The sequence below is a fragment of the Lampetra fluviatilis genome, unplaced genomic scaffold (genome assembly GCF_964198595.1).
Source record: "Lampetra fluviatilis unplaced genomic scaffold, kcLamFluv1.1 SCAFFOLD_668, whole genome shotgun sequence".
Taxonomy (NCBI): domain Eukaryota; kingdom Metazoa; phylum Chordata; class Hyperoartia; order Petromyzontiformes; family Petromyzontidae; genus Lampetra; species Lampetra fluviatilis.
Window position 1 is genome coordinate 25,001 of NW_027621559.1, and position 19,153 is coordinate 44,153.

At 55.1% G+C, this 19,153-nt stretch overlaps 1 protein-coding gene across 1 annotated transcript in view; it reads right to left on the reverse strand.

The window, feature by feature from the left end:
• LOC144955411 (tektin-like protein 1) overlaps positions 1-19,153 on the reverse strand; it is a 36,692-nt gene that overhangs the window by 7,830 nt on the left and 9,709 nt on the right. Inside the window, exon 5 of the mRNA XM_078885638.1 lies at positions 19,054-19,065. Coding sequence (XP_078741764.1) covers positions 19,054-19,065 — 12 coding nt within the window. The remainder of the gene's footprint in view (positions 1-19,053; positions 19,066-19,153) is intronic.

Consider the following 19,153-nt stretch of genomic DNA (forward strand, 5'->3'; position numbering starts at 1 on the left):
TTAGTGGGAGGGGTGATCGAGGGGATATAAGGGGAGAACAGGCGGGAAGAGGGGGCCTTTGGCGGGAACGATATTGGGACGGCTGGGGACAGGTGTGGATGGAAGAAAAGGATTAAAGGACGAGACCCCTGCAATCTTGTGTCGGCTCTCCTTTACATCTGGTGGCAGCGGTGGGATTACAATGGCTACAAAGAAGAATCCCCGCGGAAAAGAGCCAAGGGAAGAGGAAGCAGGGGCCGGGGATCCTTCCCATCCCGGGCAACAAGGGGGCCTGCTATCAGAAGCAGCAGCAGGGGGCCCGGATCGCCTGGAGGACCCCATGGAGGACCGCATGGCCCGCGTGGAGAGGGCACTCCAGGAGCTACTGCAGAGGCTCCCTATGGGGGGCCCGCCAGCACCGGGACCCCCACCCCCACGTGTACTACGGGAGGAGAGGCCACGGGACCCGGAGGCCGACCAGCCGGCCGGGCAGGTGCCGCAACCAACCTCGTCACGCCAGCCGCCGCCGCTCCCGCCAAAACCCCCAGGGCTAAACACCCAACACGGAGAGCAGGTGGCCGGACGGCCGCGTCGGCTGGGGCCCGTCGACAAGTTCGTGGCTGAGGAAGAAGATTGGGAGGGGTTTGTCCGCCGATTCGAGGCTGCCTTCCACGCTCTCGAGTGGACAGACGAAGAGGCACTACGAGCGCTGCCATCCGTTCTGGGCGAAGAAACACTCTCCTCTAACACCTCCCTTCCCTCGCACAGCAAGTCCACGCTACAGGCGGCCTACGAGGCTTTGGGGGAGATCTATTGCCCGGCGGAAGGAGCCTTTAAACGGTTCCAGGATCGCCAGCGAGGGGCTAAAGAATCCCCTTTAGCCTACAGGGGTGCGCTGCTCGTGTTGGCGAGGAGAGCTTTCCCTCGCCTGGCTGAAGAAGCGCTCGAGGACCTCGTGGTCGAGCACCTCATCGCCTACGCTTGCCGCGCCGGCGTTGTAATGCCCATGGTGACGCCGGGGGAACGCACCTCGCTGTGGGCTGCCCGGACCATCCAAGCCCACGAGCAGGTCATGGGCCGGGCGCCACCCGTGGGCCCGGTGGCTGGCGCGGCGGGGGGGAACAGCCGAGCCGTTGCCGCGGCGCTACTGGGTCCAGCGACACCAACCGCCGAACCTGCACCGTCGCCACAGGCTGCCTGTTGGGCAGCTGGGAACGGACCCCCGACGTCTGAGACGGAGCCATCGCTGCGGGAGGTGTACGCGGCGATCCGGGGACTGGCGGAGCAGAGGGACCAGGGGCGCGACCAGCCGCCGCGTCGCTGGCAGCCGCCTCTACAACATCGCGCCGAGCCCCCCCGACGGAACGCCCCGTGGGTCTGCCACCGTTGTGGTCGAGAGGGGCATGTGGCGAGGGGGTTCCGCACGGAGCCGGAGGCCGCCAACGTCACCTGGAACCCGCCGGGGCCGAACGCTGACAGGATCCAGGCGAGTGACGCCGTCCCGCCCGGCCTCTCGGTCGGGCCGAGAAATTACAATTCCGACGCCGCGAGCTTACCGGGAGTCTCCTCGGGGTGGGCGCCGTCGGTGTCGTTCCCCGGGCCCCATTGTCCGGGTCGGGGGAAGGGGATCGCGCCAGGGATAGCGCCGGGGCCGGTGCTCGCGTCGCGACCAGAAGTGGCGTCGCGACCCGGAGTGGTGTCGCGAACGGACGTGACGTTGCATCCGGAAGTGACGTCGCGGCCGAAAGTGGTGTCGCGGATCGCGCCGGAAATTGCGCCGGGGCCGTGGACCGCGCCGGGAATCGCGCCAGGGCCGGGGACCGCGCCGGGGATCGCGCCGAGGCCGGGGACCGCGCCGGGAATCGCGCCGAGGCCGGGAGGGACGTCGCGGGCGGAGGTGACGTCGCGGGCGGAGGTGACGTCGCTGGCGGAAGTGACGTCGCGGGCGGAAGTGACGTCGCGGCCGGGGGTGACGTCGCGGCCGGCAGTGACGTCGCGGCCGGGCGTGGCGTCGCGGCCGGCAGTGACATCGCGGCCGGGCGTGGCGTCCCGGCCTAAAACAGCGTTCCGGACACCGCAGGGCCTGTTCGAGTTCAACTGCCTGCCTATGGGCCTCCAGACTGCGCCGGCGACGTTCCAACGCATAATGGAGTTGGCCTTAGCAGGCCTCCAATGGGAAACGTGCCTCATCTACCTGGATGACGTCATTGTTTTCAGCCGATCATTCGAGGAACACATTGACCGATTACGTCAGGTATTCCTGCGGTTCCGGAACGCGAACTTGATGCTCAAGCCGTCGAAGTGCCACCTTATGCAGTCGTCGGTACGCTACTTGGGTCACGTCGTCAGTGAGTCTGGAGTGGCTACAGACCCGGAAAAGACGGCCTGCGTGAGGGCCTGGGCTGTTCCCACAACGGTTCCAGAGGTACGCCGGTTTGTGGGTTTCGTCTCTTACTACCGCCGGTTTGTACCCAACTTCGCAACCATTGCCAAGCCCTTGCACGTGTTAACGGCGAAGAACCAGAGGTTTTATTGGGGCCCTCTGGAGGAAGAGGCATTCCAGCAGCTGCGCTCACGTCTGACAGATGCACCACCATTGGCCTTTCCGGATTTTGGCCTCCCCTTTATCCTGGACATGGACGCCAGCGATGTGGGCATCGGCAGTGTTTTGTCGCAAGTCCAGCAGGGTCGGGAGGTGGTTATCGCCTATGGTAGTCGCGTGCTTTCATCAGCGGAGCAGCGCTACTGCGTCACACGTAGGGAACTCCTGGCAGTCGTTCACTTCGTGCAGCAATTCCGACCCTACCTGTATGGTCGCAAATTTACGGTCCGCACTGACCACGCGGCCTTGCAGTATTCGCTCCGCATCGACCAGCCTTCGGGCCAGCTGGCCAGATGGATAGAGCGCCTGCAGGAGTACAGGTGTAGTGGTGATACGCGCTGGGTGTATACGTCGTGTGCCAGCGCGTATGTACGGGTGTGTGTGTGGTGACGCGCGCTGACGGGGAGGAGCAGGCGTCAGTGCGCGGGTGGGGGTAGTGCTGCTGATTGGCTGTGTGCCGGTGACGCGCTGAGAGGGAGTGATCGGGTGGCAGCGCGGTGTGATTGGTCGGGGAGTGGAAACACGCGCTGGGCGGAAACGGATCGTAGAGATAGCGCGTGGTGATTGGGTAACTGAGGAGCGGTGCCGACGTTGAGGTCCGCATCCGCTCCGTCTCCCGGGAAGAAGAGATATATAAGGTGATGCACAGAGGAGTAGGGGGGCAGAAGTGGAACCATCTAAGAATGAAGACGAAGGTGCAGAGATAGAGCCCGGAGAGGAGAGTAATGGAGAGGAGAGGAGAGTAATGGAGAGTAGAGGAGAGTAAGGTATAAGTGTGTAGCCAGAGAGAGAGAACGGTCTACACGAGCTGAGTAATGTATAGTGTGTAGCCAGAGAGAGAGAACGGTCTACACGAGCTGAGTAATGTATAGTGTGTAGCCAGAGAGAGAGAACGGTCTACACGAGCTGAGTAATGTATAGTGTGTAGCCAGAGAGAGAGAACGGTCTACACGAGCTGAGTAAGGTATAGTGTGTAGCCAGAGAGAGAGAAAGGTCTACACGAGCCGAGTATGCATACGGTGTAGCCAGAGAGAGAGAAAGGTCTACACGAGCCGAGTATGCATACGGTGTAGCCAGAGAGAGATGCAAAGTCTACACGAGGCGGGTGGAGAGTGTAGCAGAGGCGCAGAGTCTACACGAGACGAGAGAAGAGTGTAGCCGAGGCGCGGAGTCTACACGAGGCACAGAGAGCCAGCAGCACAGAATCTAAGAGAGTCAAGAGAAGCGTAGGGCGGAGAGAAGAGGTCACGAGTTGTACCGTTGTATGGTGACCGCATTGTGAAGAAGAGAGGCCACGCGTTGTATCGTTACAAGTCAAGATTTAATAAAAGAAGTGTGTTCCCGTCAAGGAGTTTCCTGCCGTCATTTTCCAATACTTCATCTGGCGTCAGAAGTGAAACGGGCTTCCAAGCATGGAGACAAGGAAGACCCGTAGGACCCACGGGATTGACCGCGAGGAAAACCTGGACGACTCGGGGCCGCTGGTGGCGGGGGGTGAGGAGGAGGACTTGCCCACGCTACAGGATCCGTCGACGGCGCCGGCCGAGCGACCGGGGACCGACGCCGGGCTTCGTGAGGCGCACTCCCGACTGGCGGAGCTGCTGCTCGCCGCCGCGTCCATCTTGGCGGAGATCAGCTCGTCGGGAGGAGCGGGGACGGTGGGGGACATTTTACAAGGTCGCCCCGCAGATTCCCGCCAAAACGAATGGGGGATTCCCGCCATTGCGCCTGGGCCTACTTTTGGCGGGAACGGCGAGCGCCACGTGGTGGTGGGTTCCCAAGCGCGCGCATCGACGTCATCAGCGCGCGAGGGGGTCCGCCATTTTACGTCTGCTGCTGGAGCCGCCATCTTACACACCGACGGAGAGGCGGAGAGGAACCACGAGGCGGATGACTTCATTTTTCAGCAGCGCCTGCCCACGTTGTCAGCCTTCAAGGCGGAAGGCGGAGACTGGGGCCAATTTCAGCGAAGGTTTTTGGCGCATCAAGAGATGTCAGCGTGGTCCGATGCTACGGCGCTGCGGGCGTTACCCGCCATGCTGGACGACGATGCGCTCGCGGCCTTCAGGGCTGCACGGAAGTCGGACCGCTCCACGCTGAAGGATGCGCTGGGTTTGTTGGCCAGGGTCTACGGACCTCCCTCGGCGTGCCGCCATCATTTCTACGCAAGACGGAAAGCGGCCACGGAGACCGCGCTGGCCTATCGCACGGCGTTGCTGGCTCTTGCTGATGCTGCGTTCCCTCGGATGGACGAGGAGGGCCAAGACGCGATGGTTTTGGAGCAGCTGCTTAAGTTGGCGCAGGACCTGGGGGTCCCTATCAACACAGCTGACGAGATTGATATTTCTTCTTTGAGAGTCGCCACGAGTATTCAAGCGCACGAGGCCCTACAACGGAAACAAGGCGTTGGTTGCAACGCTGCTGTCGTCGCAGCCCCGGGTTTGGTGGTCGCCGAACCCCAAGTCGTCAGCCCACGAGAGGAGGCGTTCGCCACGGGACGACCAGGGGACTGGAGGCCGGGGGCCCGGTCGCCTCTGCGATCGGGCCGAAAGTCGGAGCAACCAAGATCTACTCCGACCCTCGTCACGTGCTATAACTGCGGCCTCCGGGGCCACGTGGCGTCCGGGTGCCGCGCTCCGCGGCAGCGCGCCATGGGAGCTCGGCTGGACGACGACCGAGAGCCCAAGTCATCTCTACAATCCCCGGCAAGTCGCGGCACCTCACACGCTCGGCCTGTTTATTCGGCACACATGGGACGCCGCGTTGCGGCGGAGGAGGGCCGGTTAAGGTTCGGGGATTCGGTTCGGCGAGGGGGGTTCGGCCGGGACCAGGGAGACATTGAATGGGCGGAATTGGGGCATAGAATTGTGGCTGCTTCGGCGGGTTCGTCCGTTGTTACGGGATCTATTGATGGGGTTGAGATTAGGGTGTTAGTGGACACGGGGGCATCGGCAACAATTATATCGGACCTCATTTATAATATTCTTCCAGTCCAATGTCGTCCGCTGCTTCCAGTGGATGTGCCATTTTACGCCGCTAATGGGGGATCGTTGGGCATTATCGGTCAGGTTAGGGCGTCCATTTGCATTGGAGATATCAAATTGTCGGGACCCGTTTTCGTTTCGTCTTCTTTGGCAGTTCCGTGTCTTTTGGGCACTGATTTTTTGGCTAAAATGCCTATTAAAATTCTTATCGATCAACGATGCATTGAACTGCCATCGGGTCGCCGGATTTCATTTTTGACGGGCCCTACTGACATTCGGACGGCGTGCGCTACGATACAAGCGGTGGCGACGCAGACCGTGCAAGTGCCCCCGGGTTCACAGATGTTGATTCCCCTCCGGTTGCGGAAACCATGGGTGAGGGAGGCTTCGGGACAAAGTATGCTTTTGGGTCCTTCTAACAAGGCTGTCGGGGGTCTTGATTTATCGGTGGCTCACACTTTGGTGCGGGCTGACAGGGATCCGTTTGTGATGGTTTTGAACGCGGGGTCGCGACCAGCTGTCATTCCGCAGGGCACCGTGCTGGCTCACGCGGCGCGGGTCCCTGTGGATGATGGGTTGGTTGCGCAGGTGGGCTCGAGCCCCGCGCGGAACGTTGAGCCAAGGGAAGACCTTGAGTGGGTCCATTCGCTATGCGCTGCCTCGGACGATTTGTCGGCGGCGCAGTTGGGTGCGCTGCGCGAGTTGCTCATTGAATTCTCTGATGTATTCAGTAAACATAAGTATGACATTGGGTGCACGGATTTGTTGCACCATCACATTGAAACGGGCGATGCGGCGCCGGTCAGGCTAAATCCCTTCCGACTGAGTCCCGTGGAGAAGGAACATGTTCAGTCGGCTGTTAACGAAATGCTAGAAGCCGATATTATTTCGCCCTCCTCTAGCCCGTGGGGAGCGCCTATTGTGCTGGTTAAGAAGCAGGACGGGTCCCTGCGATTCTGCGTTGATTTCCGTCGCCTGAATAAGATCTCTGTGGCTGACGCGTATCCGCTCCCCAGGATGGATGAGTCCCTCGATGCATTGTCTGGTGCGCGATATTTTTCGACTCTTGATTTGTTATCGGGGTTTTGGCAGTTGCCGCTCGACGAAGAGTCGAAACCTAAGACAGCATTTCGGACTCCAGGGGGGCTGTTCCAGTTTAACCGGTTACCCATGGGACTTCACTCCTCTCCAGCGACGTTTCAGCGACTTATGGAGCTGGTTTTGTCGGGCTTGCAGTGGGATACATGCTTGATTTATATGGACGATGTCATTGTTTTCAGTAAAACGTTTGAAGAACACCTCCAGCGATTGAGAGGGGTGTTCTTGCGAATGCGATCGGCTAAGTTGAAATTTAAACCGGCCAAATGTCACCTCCTTCGTAGGTCGGTTAGATACTTGGGTCACATTGTCGATTCTTCGGGGATCTCCACCGATCCCGCGAAGACGGATTGTGTCGGTTCGTGGCCGACACCTACGTCCGTTTCCGACGTGCGTAGTTTCATCGGGTTTGCTTCTTATTATCGGCGGTTCGTTGAGCACTTCGCCACTATTGCAAAACCCTTGCACGCTCTAACGGCGAAGGGAGTGAAGTTCAAATGGGGACCGGAGGAGGAGGCCGCGTTTCGCTCCCTCCGGGACGCCTTGGTGGGTGCCCCACCCTTGTGTTATCCCGATTTTGCCAGTCCTTTTTTGCTGGACACGGATGCTAGCAACACGGGCATTGGGGGGGTGCTATCCCAAGTCGTTGGGGGTGTCGAAAGAGTTGTCGCCTACGGTAGTAGGGTGTTGTCTCCGGCAGAGCAGCGCTACTGCGTCACCCGTCGCGAGCTGCTTGCCATTGTCTTTTTTGTGCAGCAGTTTAGGCCATATCTCTATGGTCGTCACTTTACGGTCCGAACGGACCACGCGGCGCTACAGTATTCATTGAGGGTCGCCCAGCCCTCGGGCCAGTTGTCGCGTTGGTTGGAAGTCCTCCAGGACTATCAGTTTACGACTACGTACCGTAAGGGGTTGCGACACACAAATGCCGATTGCTTGTCGCGGTTGTTGCCTTGTGATGAATGCGCGTGTTTGTCGGGATCGGCGCGCTGTAAACCGACGCTTGCGGGGGAGATGGGGGCACTGGCTGCGACAGCGGGCGCACCGATCGTGGATGATTCCACTGCCTCTCAGGGTCGGGACTCGCTGCTCTCGCTGTCGCTCAGCGAATGGGGCCGCCTCCAAATGGCGGACAGCTCGCTGCTAGCATTGCGCCGCAAGGTTGGGGGTCCCGAGGGGGACCAGGAGCGTACCGGCTCCTATGTACTTGAGCAGGGCATGTTATTGAGATGGGACAGTTTGTCCCGGCGGAACGCACTCGTGGTGCCTTCCGCTGTGAGGGGGAGGGTTGTCTTGGCGGCACACGAACGCCTCTTGCACTTGGGAGTTAACAAGACGCTTGCCCTGCTTCAGCGTGACTATTACTGGCCGGGAATGGGAAGTGATGTGGTAAATATTCTGAAGGGGTGCGTTGAGTGCGCCAGGCGTAAACCACCGCCCGTGGCAGCTAATCCACCGCTGCAATCTATTCAGGTCTCGCGTACCAACGAGCTCGTTGCACTCGATATTTTGGGGCCCTTCCCAGTCACGCCGAGAGGGAATAAATATTTGTTAGTGGGGGTCGAATACTTTACCCGATGGCCTATGGCGTGGCCTCTCGCTAACCAGTCGGCAGCGGCTGTGACGGATGCCTTCGTCCAGGGCTATGTCCTGGACAAGGGGGCTCCCGAACGCCTGCTGACCGACCAAGGTAAAAAATTTTCGAGTAAATTATTGCAAGAGGTGTGCGATCTGTTGGGTACCAAGAAGGTGCGTACCTCCCCGTACCACCCGCAGACAGACGGGATGGTGGAGAGACTCCACAAAACTTTGACTTCCATGCTGTGCCAGCAGGTGTGCGAGGCACATGTAGATTGGGACCTGCAGGTCCCGGGAGTCCTTGCCGCGTATAGAATGGCCCCCCATGCAGCTACGGGGTTTTCCCCATTCTATTTGATGTACGGTCGGGAAGCTGACCCGCCAATGGAAACGCAACTTGGCCTGTCCGCTCCACGAACTAATTCTAATTTGGCAGAACATATTAAGTTTAATATTCACAAGCTGACAGAGGCGAGGGAGGCCGCACGGCTTAATTCGCGGGCTCGCCAAATTGCTAATGAACGGTTGCGGGCACGGAAGGTGTCCATGCACGAATGGAAACCAGGTGACAGGGCCTGGCTGCATTGCCCTCAGGCACCCTTGGCTACGTCGCCTAAATTGTTGAGACCGTGGAGGGGACCCGTGGAGGTCGTGCGCGTTGCACGGCCCCAGTGCGTTCAGATAAAGTGGGGAAAGCGCCGTTGGTACGTTCACCCCTCCCGACTGAAACCGTTCTCGCCTCCATATGGCCTCCCCTTGTGTCGTGATGGCCGGGCGTGTGACGTGACCGGCGACCCAGAGGGGGAAATGTCTCTGCCTGATCCACACGTATTTTCGCCTGATCTGCTCCCAGGTGTCTCGGAACTGACAGCTGCCGATCACCGGCGGCCGGATCTCCGCGGCGGGGCCGGCCCTTTCAGGCCCGTTCCGCGCCGTCTGGAGCAGCCGGAACCGCCGGACGGTCGTCAGTGTCCCGCCCCATACGACGGACCAGCCAGACGGACTCGCGCCAGGTCGTGCTACTTTGCATGACCTGCCTCGTGAGGAGTCGGGGCAGTTGGAGCGCCTCGTCACTGCGTGTAGTCGCAGGGACGTGGGGCGCGTTCGTTTTTTGGAATTTGCTTGTATCGTGTTATTGTTGACTTTTCGTGTTCATTGTCAATCTGTACATAGTTATTCTTGTTGTTGTTGTTGTTGTTATGTTACGGGGCACACTGGGGGGGTTACGGGTTTTTTTTTGTTGGTTGTCGTCTTATCGTTGCGGTTGGTTGTTGTTAGCAGCCGGGCCGGCTGCGAGCTATGTGGGAGGGGGTGATGTAGTGGTGATACGCGCTGGGTGTATACGTCGTGTGCCAGCGCGTATGTACGGGTGTGTGTGTGGTGACGCGCGCTGACGGGGAGGAGCAGGCGTCAGTGCGCGGATGGGGGTAGTGCTGCTGATTGGCTGTGTGCCGGTGACGCGCTGAGAGGGAGTGATCGGGTGGCAGCGCGGTGTGATTGGTCGGGGAGTGGAAACACGCGCTGGGTGGAAACGGATCGTAGAGATAGCGCGTGGTGATTGGGTAACTGAGGAGCGGTGCCGACGTTGAGGTCCGCATCCGCTCCGTCTCCCGGGAAGAAGAGATATATAAGGTGATGCACAGAGGAGTAGGGGGGCAGAAGTGGAACCATCTAAGAATGAAGACGAAGGTGCAGAGATAGAGCCCGGAGAGGAGAGTAATGGAGAGGAGAGGAGAGTAATGGAGAGTAGAGGAGAGTAAGGTATAAGTGTGTAGCCAGAGAGAGAGAACGGTCTACACGAGCTGAGTAATGTATAGTGTGTAGCCAGAGAGAGAGAACGGTCTACACGAGCTGAGTAATGTATAGTGTGTAGCCAGAGAGAGAGAACGGTCTACACGAGCTGAGTAATGTATAGTGTGTAGCCAGAGAGAGAGAACGGTCTACACGAGCTGAGTAAGGTATAGTGTGTAGCCAGAGAGAGAGAAAGGTCTACACGAGCCGAGTATGCATACGGTGTAGCCAGAGAGAGAGAAAGGTCTACACGAGCTGAGTATGCATACGGTGTAGCCAGAGAGAGATGCAAAGTCTACACGAGGCGGGTGGAGAGTGTAGCAGAGGCGCAGAGTCTACACGAGACGAGAGAAGAGTGTAGCCGAGGCGCGGAGTCTACACGAGGCACAGAGAGCCAGCAGCACAGAATCTAAGAGAGTCAAGAGAAGCGTAGGGCGGAGAGAAGAGGTCACGAGTTGTACCGTTGTATGGTGACCGCATTGTGAAGAAGAGAGGCCACGCGTTGTATCGTTACAAGTCAAGATTTAATAAAAGAAGTGTGTTCCCGTCAAGGAGTTTCCTGCCGTCATTTTCCAATACTTCACAGGTACCAAGTAGTGCATCGCAAAGGGACCAGACATGCCAACGCAGACGCATTGTCCCGACTGGTGCCCCAGGGCCCTTGTGCATGCACCACAGGCGGGGCACGCTGCAAGGAGGCGAGGCCGGAGGGGACGGTCATCGCTCCTGTACGCACGGCGGAGGGCGCACAGGGTGAGGTCCAGCTGACCGACCACGACCTGGGGCTGACCTTGGACGATTGGAGACGGCTACAGCTGGAGGAAGCCCCACTGCGAACGCTACACGCCTCAGCAGAGGCAGGGGGGGAGGAGTACATCGTATGGGAGGACCTCCTCATGCGATGGGACCCGACAGGGCGCCGGCGATGCCTGGTAGTTCCGGAGTCGCTGCGTCAACAATTGGTTATGGACGTACACGGCCGCCAGCTGCTGCACCTGGCGGGGCGGAAGACACTGTACACATTACAGGGTCGGTACTTTTGGCCAGGTATGACCGATGACGTGCATCGATGGGTCGCTACCTGCGTCGAATGTGCGCGGCGAAAGCCGCCACCCCGGGTAAGCCGGGCGCCCCTACAGCCCATCACGGTGACCAGGGTCAACGAATTGGTTACGTTGGACATCCTGGGACCACTGCCGGTCACGCCACGGGGAAATAAATACCTGTTGGTCGGAGTCGAGTACTGCACGAGGTGGCCGATGGCGTGGGCCCTCCCGGACCAAACGGCACAGACCATCGCCGATGCCTTCGTGGGAGGCTATGTCCTTGATAAGGGGGCACCGGAGCGGTTGCTCACGGCTATTGAAGGACGTCTGCTCTATCCTGGGCACTAAAAAGGTCCGAACATCTCCGTATCATCCCCAGACCGATGGGATGGTAGAGCGGCTTAACCGCACCATAGCGGCCATGCTGTCCCAAGTGGTGGACGAAAACCATTCCGACTGGGACCTCCACATTGCATCGGTCTTAGCGGCGTACAGGGTGGCCCCACACGCGGCGACGGAGTTCTCGCCGTTTTTCCTGATGTACGGACGGGATCCCGTTCCGCCTATTGAGGTGCAGCTGACGGACATTCCCGCAAGAGCCGACGCATGGCCGAAGGCACTAAAGACCTCCCTCATTTATTTGAGAGAGGCCCGCCAAGCAGCCGAGGCCGCATCGGCCACGAGCCAAGAGAGTAATGTACGGATACGGGAGAGGACAGTGACAGCCAAGCCCTTTAAAGTCGGGGACCAGGCATGGCTACACTGTCCTCAGGTGCCGGTTGGCCTCTCACCAAAGCTGCACCGACCCTGGAAAGGGCCGGTCGAGGTCATTAAAGCACTCCGACCGCAGTGCGTCCAAGTCCAACTGGGTAAGCGACGATGGTTTGTACACCCCACCCGCCTTAAGCCATACATCTCTCCACCGTCATCTTCACCACCAACATCACTGCCAACATCATCATCATCATCCCTACCCAGGCCAAGGTCGCCGACCACAACGCGCCGACCGGCAGGGGGTTCGGTGCCCTGTGTTCCCTTGTCACCTACAGCACCCCATGTGAGGCCTGACAGAGCGGCGGCACGAGCGGGGGCCGGAGAGACAGCGGCGCCAGGCAAGGCGACACCGGCACCACCGAACCAGGGACCGCGACGAGAGGGCCTTCGAAGGAAGGGGCCGCCACGGTCATCTGCTGCCTGTGGATGTCCGGGCTGTTACGGGATGCTGGCTGGAGACCTGGGCAGGCCGCGCAATTGATTTTGTTGTGTTGTATTGCATTGTATGGTTGTGGGGGGGGTTAAGGGCTGTCGTCACTGTCAGTGGTGGGAGGCATGGGGAGACTTAAATGGTCCATGGGGGAGGCAGAACCGAGGACGGTTATTTTTTCTCCGGGGGGGGGGGGGGGGGGGTGATGTAGGGGTGTCAGGGGAAGGATTCCCACCAATAGGAGGGTTAGTGGGAGGGGTGATCGAGGGGATATAAGGGGAGAACAGGCGGGAAGAGGGGGCCTTTGGCAGGAACGATATTGGGACGGCTGGGGACAGGTGTGGATTGAAGAAAAGGATTAAAGGACGAGACCCCTGCAATATTGTGTCGGCTCTCCTTTACACTACTACAGAGTCAATAGATACTACTTCCTCTGTTGTATGTAGGGTGTGTAGGTATATATACCTACGAGGGGTAAAGATATTTTGTGAGGGGGGGGGGGGTCCACAATTTTCGGAAACCTTTTACATCAACTATTTACCCCACACTTTCTACAACTTTTTGGACTTATGCAGACTCCAGTTGATATATTTAGTCAATTCCTCGTATTCCGAATGAGATGCGCGCGTCCTGCTGGGTTCATTTCAGTCGAATCTTTGTAATGAAAAGTAGAAGGCCTCAAATGAATGTATTTTACATCAACACAGCCCCTCGCACTGACAGAAAAAACAATGCTGTCCGATTCGGTAAAAAAAATCTCCCAAGCAATCGAGCGACGAGGGGGCAAAAGTGCAGGGAAAAGGCGCGACAAACCGAACGAAGGTAAATTACTGGAACAGCAATGGCACTGCGCTCAGGTCGTCGCAGCCTTAAATGAGTACCCGGTATGGTGTGGAAATACCAGCACTGGGGAGACAAAGGCAGCCGGGCCTGGTGTTTGCCACACGACTCCCCGTCCGCAGTGTGGGCCTTAAAAAGGTAACAAGACTTGCACCAACAATCTTTTAAAGGCTACCCGGGGTTATTTGCAGCCGCAACTGCCTGCTTAGCTCGGCACGTTCAGTAGCGCAGTACGAGAACCGCTCCGCCACCGCTCGCCTATAATAAAGATAATCAATTCTAATTGCATGGAACATAATTGCATGGATTCATACCCTTTGTTTTTTTCGGTAAAGTCACGTAGGTAAAAAAAATGAAAACAACTAAATTAAATCACGACGTTTCGGAGGCAACACAAGCTTCCGTCTTCAGGTGGAACCGTTACCTACGTGACTTTACCGAAGAAACCAAAAAGAGTATGAATCCTTGCAGTCACGAAAGCTTCAAATCTAGAAATAATTGCATGGAACATGTTGTTTCTGCTGCTTGGAGTTGTTCGTGATTGTCCGTTATGGGTGGGGCCATCGTCAGAGAAAATAATTAGGAAGGCAGAGTCCTTGCATTAATTGTTAACAGCTTCAATTACTGTCGATTTAAAGCTTAGCGATTTATAACGTTCCATCATCTCAATTACACGCGCTAACTGTGAATGGGTAGTGATGCTGTGATGGATGGGAAACGTGTGTAGAGTGGAGAATAGGGTAAGCAACTTGAAGGTTGGGAATAGCACGTGGCAGGAAAGTCTTGTGGGAAGGATCAGGTGGTGGAGGTTGAGATGGGTGGGACACGGGTGGAGGACGAGGGCCGAGCCGGGCATTGGAGTGGCACCCAAAGGTGAGTGATCATCAAGCAGTCATCCTCACTTACCTGCTTCCGCTCCTCCCCTACAACCCGTCTCTTCTCCCGAGACCAGGGCAACCTGCGGCTCTGGAGCCACATGCAGCTCTTTAGGGACAGCTTTGGAACGTTCACTTACTCATTCACCTACTCACTCACATCACTTACCCAAATACCAACCCACTTATGTGTAAACCCACCCACTAACTCACCCAGCCACTTCCTCCATGTCTAACCCACCCACTCCCTGACCGACTCACTCACCTGCCCACCCACCGACCCGACTCACTCAACAACCCACCCACCCAACCACTCATTCACTAAACCACTCACTCACTTACCCACCTATTCACCAACCCACCCACTCACTCACCAAACTACACACCTGATCACTAACTCACTCACCCACCCACTTACTCACCCACTACCTCACCCACCCATCTTCTCCCGCATTCAGCCAGCCACCCGCTCAATCATGTAGCCACTAGCTCACTCACACACTCGCCTACCCACCCACTTACTCACCAACGCACTAACTCACTTTACCAAACCACTAACTGACCCACTCACCCACCCACCCATACACTCAATCACCTACCCATTCACTCACCTCACTCACTCAACAACCGACCAACTCACCCACCCGCTCACCACCCACTACCCACACAATCACTCAACCACTCACTCACTGTCTCATTCACTCACCCCACTCACTCAACCCATACACTCACTCAACAACCCACCCAATCACCCACTCACCCAATCCCTAACTCACCCAATCCCTAACTCACCCAATCCCTAACTCACCCACTCACCTACTACCCACGCAATCACTCAACCACTCACTCATCATCTCATTCACTCACCCCATTCTAAATTTGAAGCTTTCGTGACTGCAAGGAATCATATTCTCAGGTTTTTTCGGTAAAGTCACCTAGGTAAAACATCAAAATTAATGAAAATAAAATAAAATAAAAACAAAAATCACGACGTTTCGGAGGCAACACAAGTCTCCGTCATCAGGTGGGACCGTCACAGCCAGATTAGCTGCATCAAGTGAGGCAATGATTCAAGATGTAATCCCTTAAAAGCGAGTTGAGGGGGGAGGAGAGGGAGGGGGGGGCTCATCAGAATATGGTAGCCAATGAATGGAACGTATCGGGAGGGAGGGGGGGCGGGGCCAAAAGGGTGGGCGACGGCGTAGAAGCGATTGTGCGCAAGCGACAAACTACTGCACACGCCAACACAATGGACAGAGAGGGGGAGGGGAGGTCTGATACACATGATAGACAAAAGAACGAAAATGCCCATGTTTATACCAATGCTGGCTGAACAATGGAACAGAGTACTGTTAAAAAATAACTGGGGATGTTAACACTCGGTAAAGTAAAGTATAATAGTGCCTGTCAGATAAGATGGTCCAAAAAATTGTAATTAAGTCTTTTTTGCGTGGTTGATATCTTTCCAATGATTACTAAGTTTGTACCCATCATCACGGTTGAAATTATGTCTGTGTTTGTATATTTGTATGGCTTCGTGTACAAACCTTTGATGGTAGCCGGGAGGTTTGCAGAGAACCTTGGTCTCGGAAAAGACAATTTCATGAGAGCCCACCGAGTTGTAGCAATGATCGGCAACGGCAGAAGAATCAGTTCTGCCGTGTTTCAGATCTGACTTGTGCTCGCGGACACGATCAGAAACATGACGTTTCGTTTCTCCAATGTAGCAATCACCACAAATGCAACTCAATTTGTAGACTCCAGGATACTGTAAGTCAGGAACGACATCCTTCACAGATGGAATCAGATCACGGATTTTATGCACTGTACTGAATCGGACTTGGATCTTATGTTTGTTTAGAATTTTGGAGATATTTTTGGTCACGCCAGCTATGTATGGTAACGTGATGGTTTTGGTCGGAGTTTCATGTGGCTGTTTCTGTGTGGTGGGAGAGACAGCTTGGCGGATAGTACGGTCAGAGTATCCGTTCATCCTGAGGGCCCGATGTACATGTCTTAATTCACCGGTCAGGTGGTGTTTGTCAGAAATGCCATGGGCTCTGTGGTATAGCGTTTTGATGAGAGAATTCTTTTGAGATGGGTGGTGCTGGGAATCCGGTTTCAAGTAGGAATCTGTGTGGGTGGCTTTCCTGTAGACAGAATGTCCCAAGGATCCGTCAGGCCTCCTCTCAAACAGAATATCCAAGAATGGTAGTTTACCGTCTTTCTCCACTTCCATGGTGAATCTGATGGATGGGTGTCTAGAATTGATGTGGTCCAAGAAGTGGTTCAATGCTGGGAGGCCATGTGGCCAGATGACGAAAGTGTCATCCACATACCTCTTCCACAGGGAAGGACGCAGGGTGGATGTCTGGATGGCGTCTGATTCAAACTTTTCCATGAACATGTTGGCTATAACTGGTGACAAAGGGGAGCCCATAGGGGTACCCTCATTCTGTTTGTAGAAGGTGCCATTCCAGGTAAAATAGGTGTTGGTGAGGCAATGCCTAACCAGCACAGGTGCATCAGGATTCAATCCATGTTGGACTAAGTCCTCAATTATTGTTAGGGTGTCCGGTACTGGGACTTTGGTAAACAAAGATACTACATCAAAGCTGACGAGGATGTCATCAGGAGATAGTACCATGTCCTTAACCATAGAGACTAATTGGGTTGAGTTGAGTACTGCCGAAGAGGTCTTGCCTGTGAAAGGGAGCAGAGTATCTGATAGAAAACGGGCTAGTTTGTACGTAGGAGAGTTTATCGTCGACACAATGGATCGTAGCGGGGTGCCATCCTTATGGATTTTGGGAAGACCATAGAGTCTGGGAGGTCTTGCCGCCGATGGTTTTAGAGAGGGACGTTTGCTTGGTTCGATTAGGGAAAGCTCCTAAATTAAGATCGATTAGGGAAGTCGAACTCGTGATGATACTGTTGGTTTTCGTCGTTAGGCTTTTAGTGGGATCGTTTTTAATTTTGGAGTAACTCCCATCATTAAGAAGGTCCAGGATTTTGTTGTTGTATGAATCTTTATCCATGATGACCGTGGCATTGCCCTTGTCTGCCGAGAGGATGACTATATCATCTCTCTTTTTTAGGTCCGCGAGTTCAGAGCGTTCGTTATTGCTGATGTTACTAGTGGGTTTTTGCTGATGTTACTAGTGGGTTTCTTAGCATTCTTAAGATAAAGATTCAACCCACTAGTAACATCAGCAAAAACGAACGCTCTGAACTCGCGGACCTAAAAAAGAGAGATGATATAGTCATCCTCTCGGCAGACAAGGGCAATGCCACGGTCATCATGGATAAAGATTCATACAACAACAAAATCCTGGACCTTCTTAATGATGGGAGTTACTCCAAAATTAAAAACGATCCCACTAAAAGCCTAACGACGAAAACCAACAGTATCATCACGAGTTCGACTTCCCTAATCGAACCAAGCAAACGTCCCTCTCTAAAACCATCGGCGGCAAGACCTCCCAGACTCTATGGTCTTCCCAAAATCCATAAGGAAGGCACCCCGCTACGATCCATTGTGTCGACGATAAACTCTCCTACGTACAAACTAGCCCGTTTTCTATCAGATACTCTGCTCCCTTTCACAGGCAAGACCTCTTCGGCAGTACTCAACTCAACCCAATTAGTCTCTATGGTTAAGGACATGGTACTATCTCCTGATGACATCCTCGTCAGCTTTGATGTAGTATCTTTGTTTACCAAAGTCCCAGTACCGGACACCCTAACAATAATTGAGGACTTAGTCCAACATGGATTGAATCCTGATGCACCTGCGCTGGTTAGGCATTGCCTCACCAACACCTATTTTACCTGGAATGGCACCTTCTACAAACAGAATGAGGGTACCCCTATGGGCTCCCCTTTGTCACCAGTTATAGCCAACATGTTCATGGAAAAGTTTGAATCAGACGCCATCCAGACATCCACCCTGCGTCCTTCCCTGTGGAAGAGGTATGTGGATGACACTTTCGTCATCTGGCCACATGGCCTCCCAGCATTGAACCACTTCTTGGACCACATCAATTCTAGACACCCATCCATCAGATTCACCATGGAAGTGGAGAAAGACGGTAAACTACCATTCTTGGATATTCTGTTTGAGAGGAGGCCTGACGGATCCTTGGGACATTCTGTCTACAGGAAAGCCACCCACACAGATTCCTACTTGAAACCGGATTCCCACCACCACCCATCTCAAAAGAATTCTCTCATCAAAACGCTATACCACAGAGCCCATGGCATTTCTGACAAACACCACCTGACCGGTGAATTAAGACATGTACATCGGGCCCTCAGGATGAACGGATACTCTGACCGTACTATCCGCCAAGCTGTCTCTCCCACCACACAGAAACAGCCACATGAAACTTCGACCAAAACCATCACGTTACCATACATAGCTGGCGTGACCAAAAATATCTCCAAAATTCTAAACAAACATAAGATCCAAGTCCGATTCAGTACAGTGCATAAAATCCGTGATCTGATTCCATCTGTGAAGGATGTCGTTCCTGACTTACAGTATCCTGGAGTCTACAAATTGAGTTGCATTTGTGGTGATTGCTACATTGGAGAAACGAAACGTCATGTTTCTGATCGTGTCCGCGAGCACAAGTCAGATCTGAAACACGGCAGAACTGATTCTTCTGCCGTTGCCGATCATTGCTACAACTCGGTGGGCTCTCATGAAATTGTCTTTTCCGAGACCAAGGTTCTCTGCAAACCTCCAGGCTACCATCAAAGGTTTGTACATGAGGCCATACAAATATGCAAATACAGACATAATTTCAACCGTGATGATGGGTACAAACTTAGTAATCATTGGAAAGATGTTATTAAACATGCAAAAAATATTTAACTACACATATTTGGAGCATTCCTGGCAGCGATTTCAGCCGCACCACACCCCTACATAATAATAGGCTCCGTCAACCATTCTACACAACAAAGACTCTATGTACCCCTGTGCTGTTGAGATCGCCGCATGCCACCTCTGTGCTTGGTGGATTGCCATGCGTGTGTGGCCTGCACTCACTTGCAGCGCTCGCTGGAAAAAACAAGACATCCATCATTGTTTCATGATTTCTGCTTTTTTGCAATGTTTTTAATGCACAACTGGATTCAAGCTACTAACA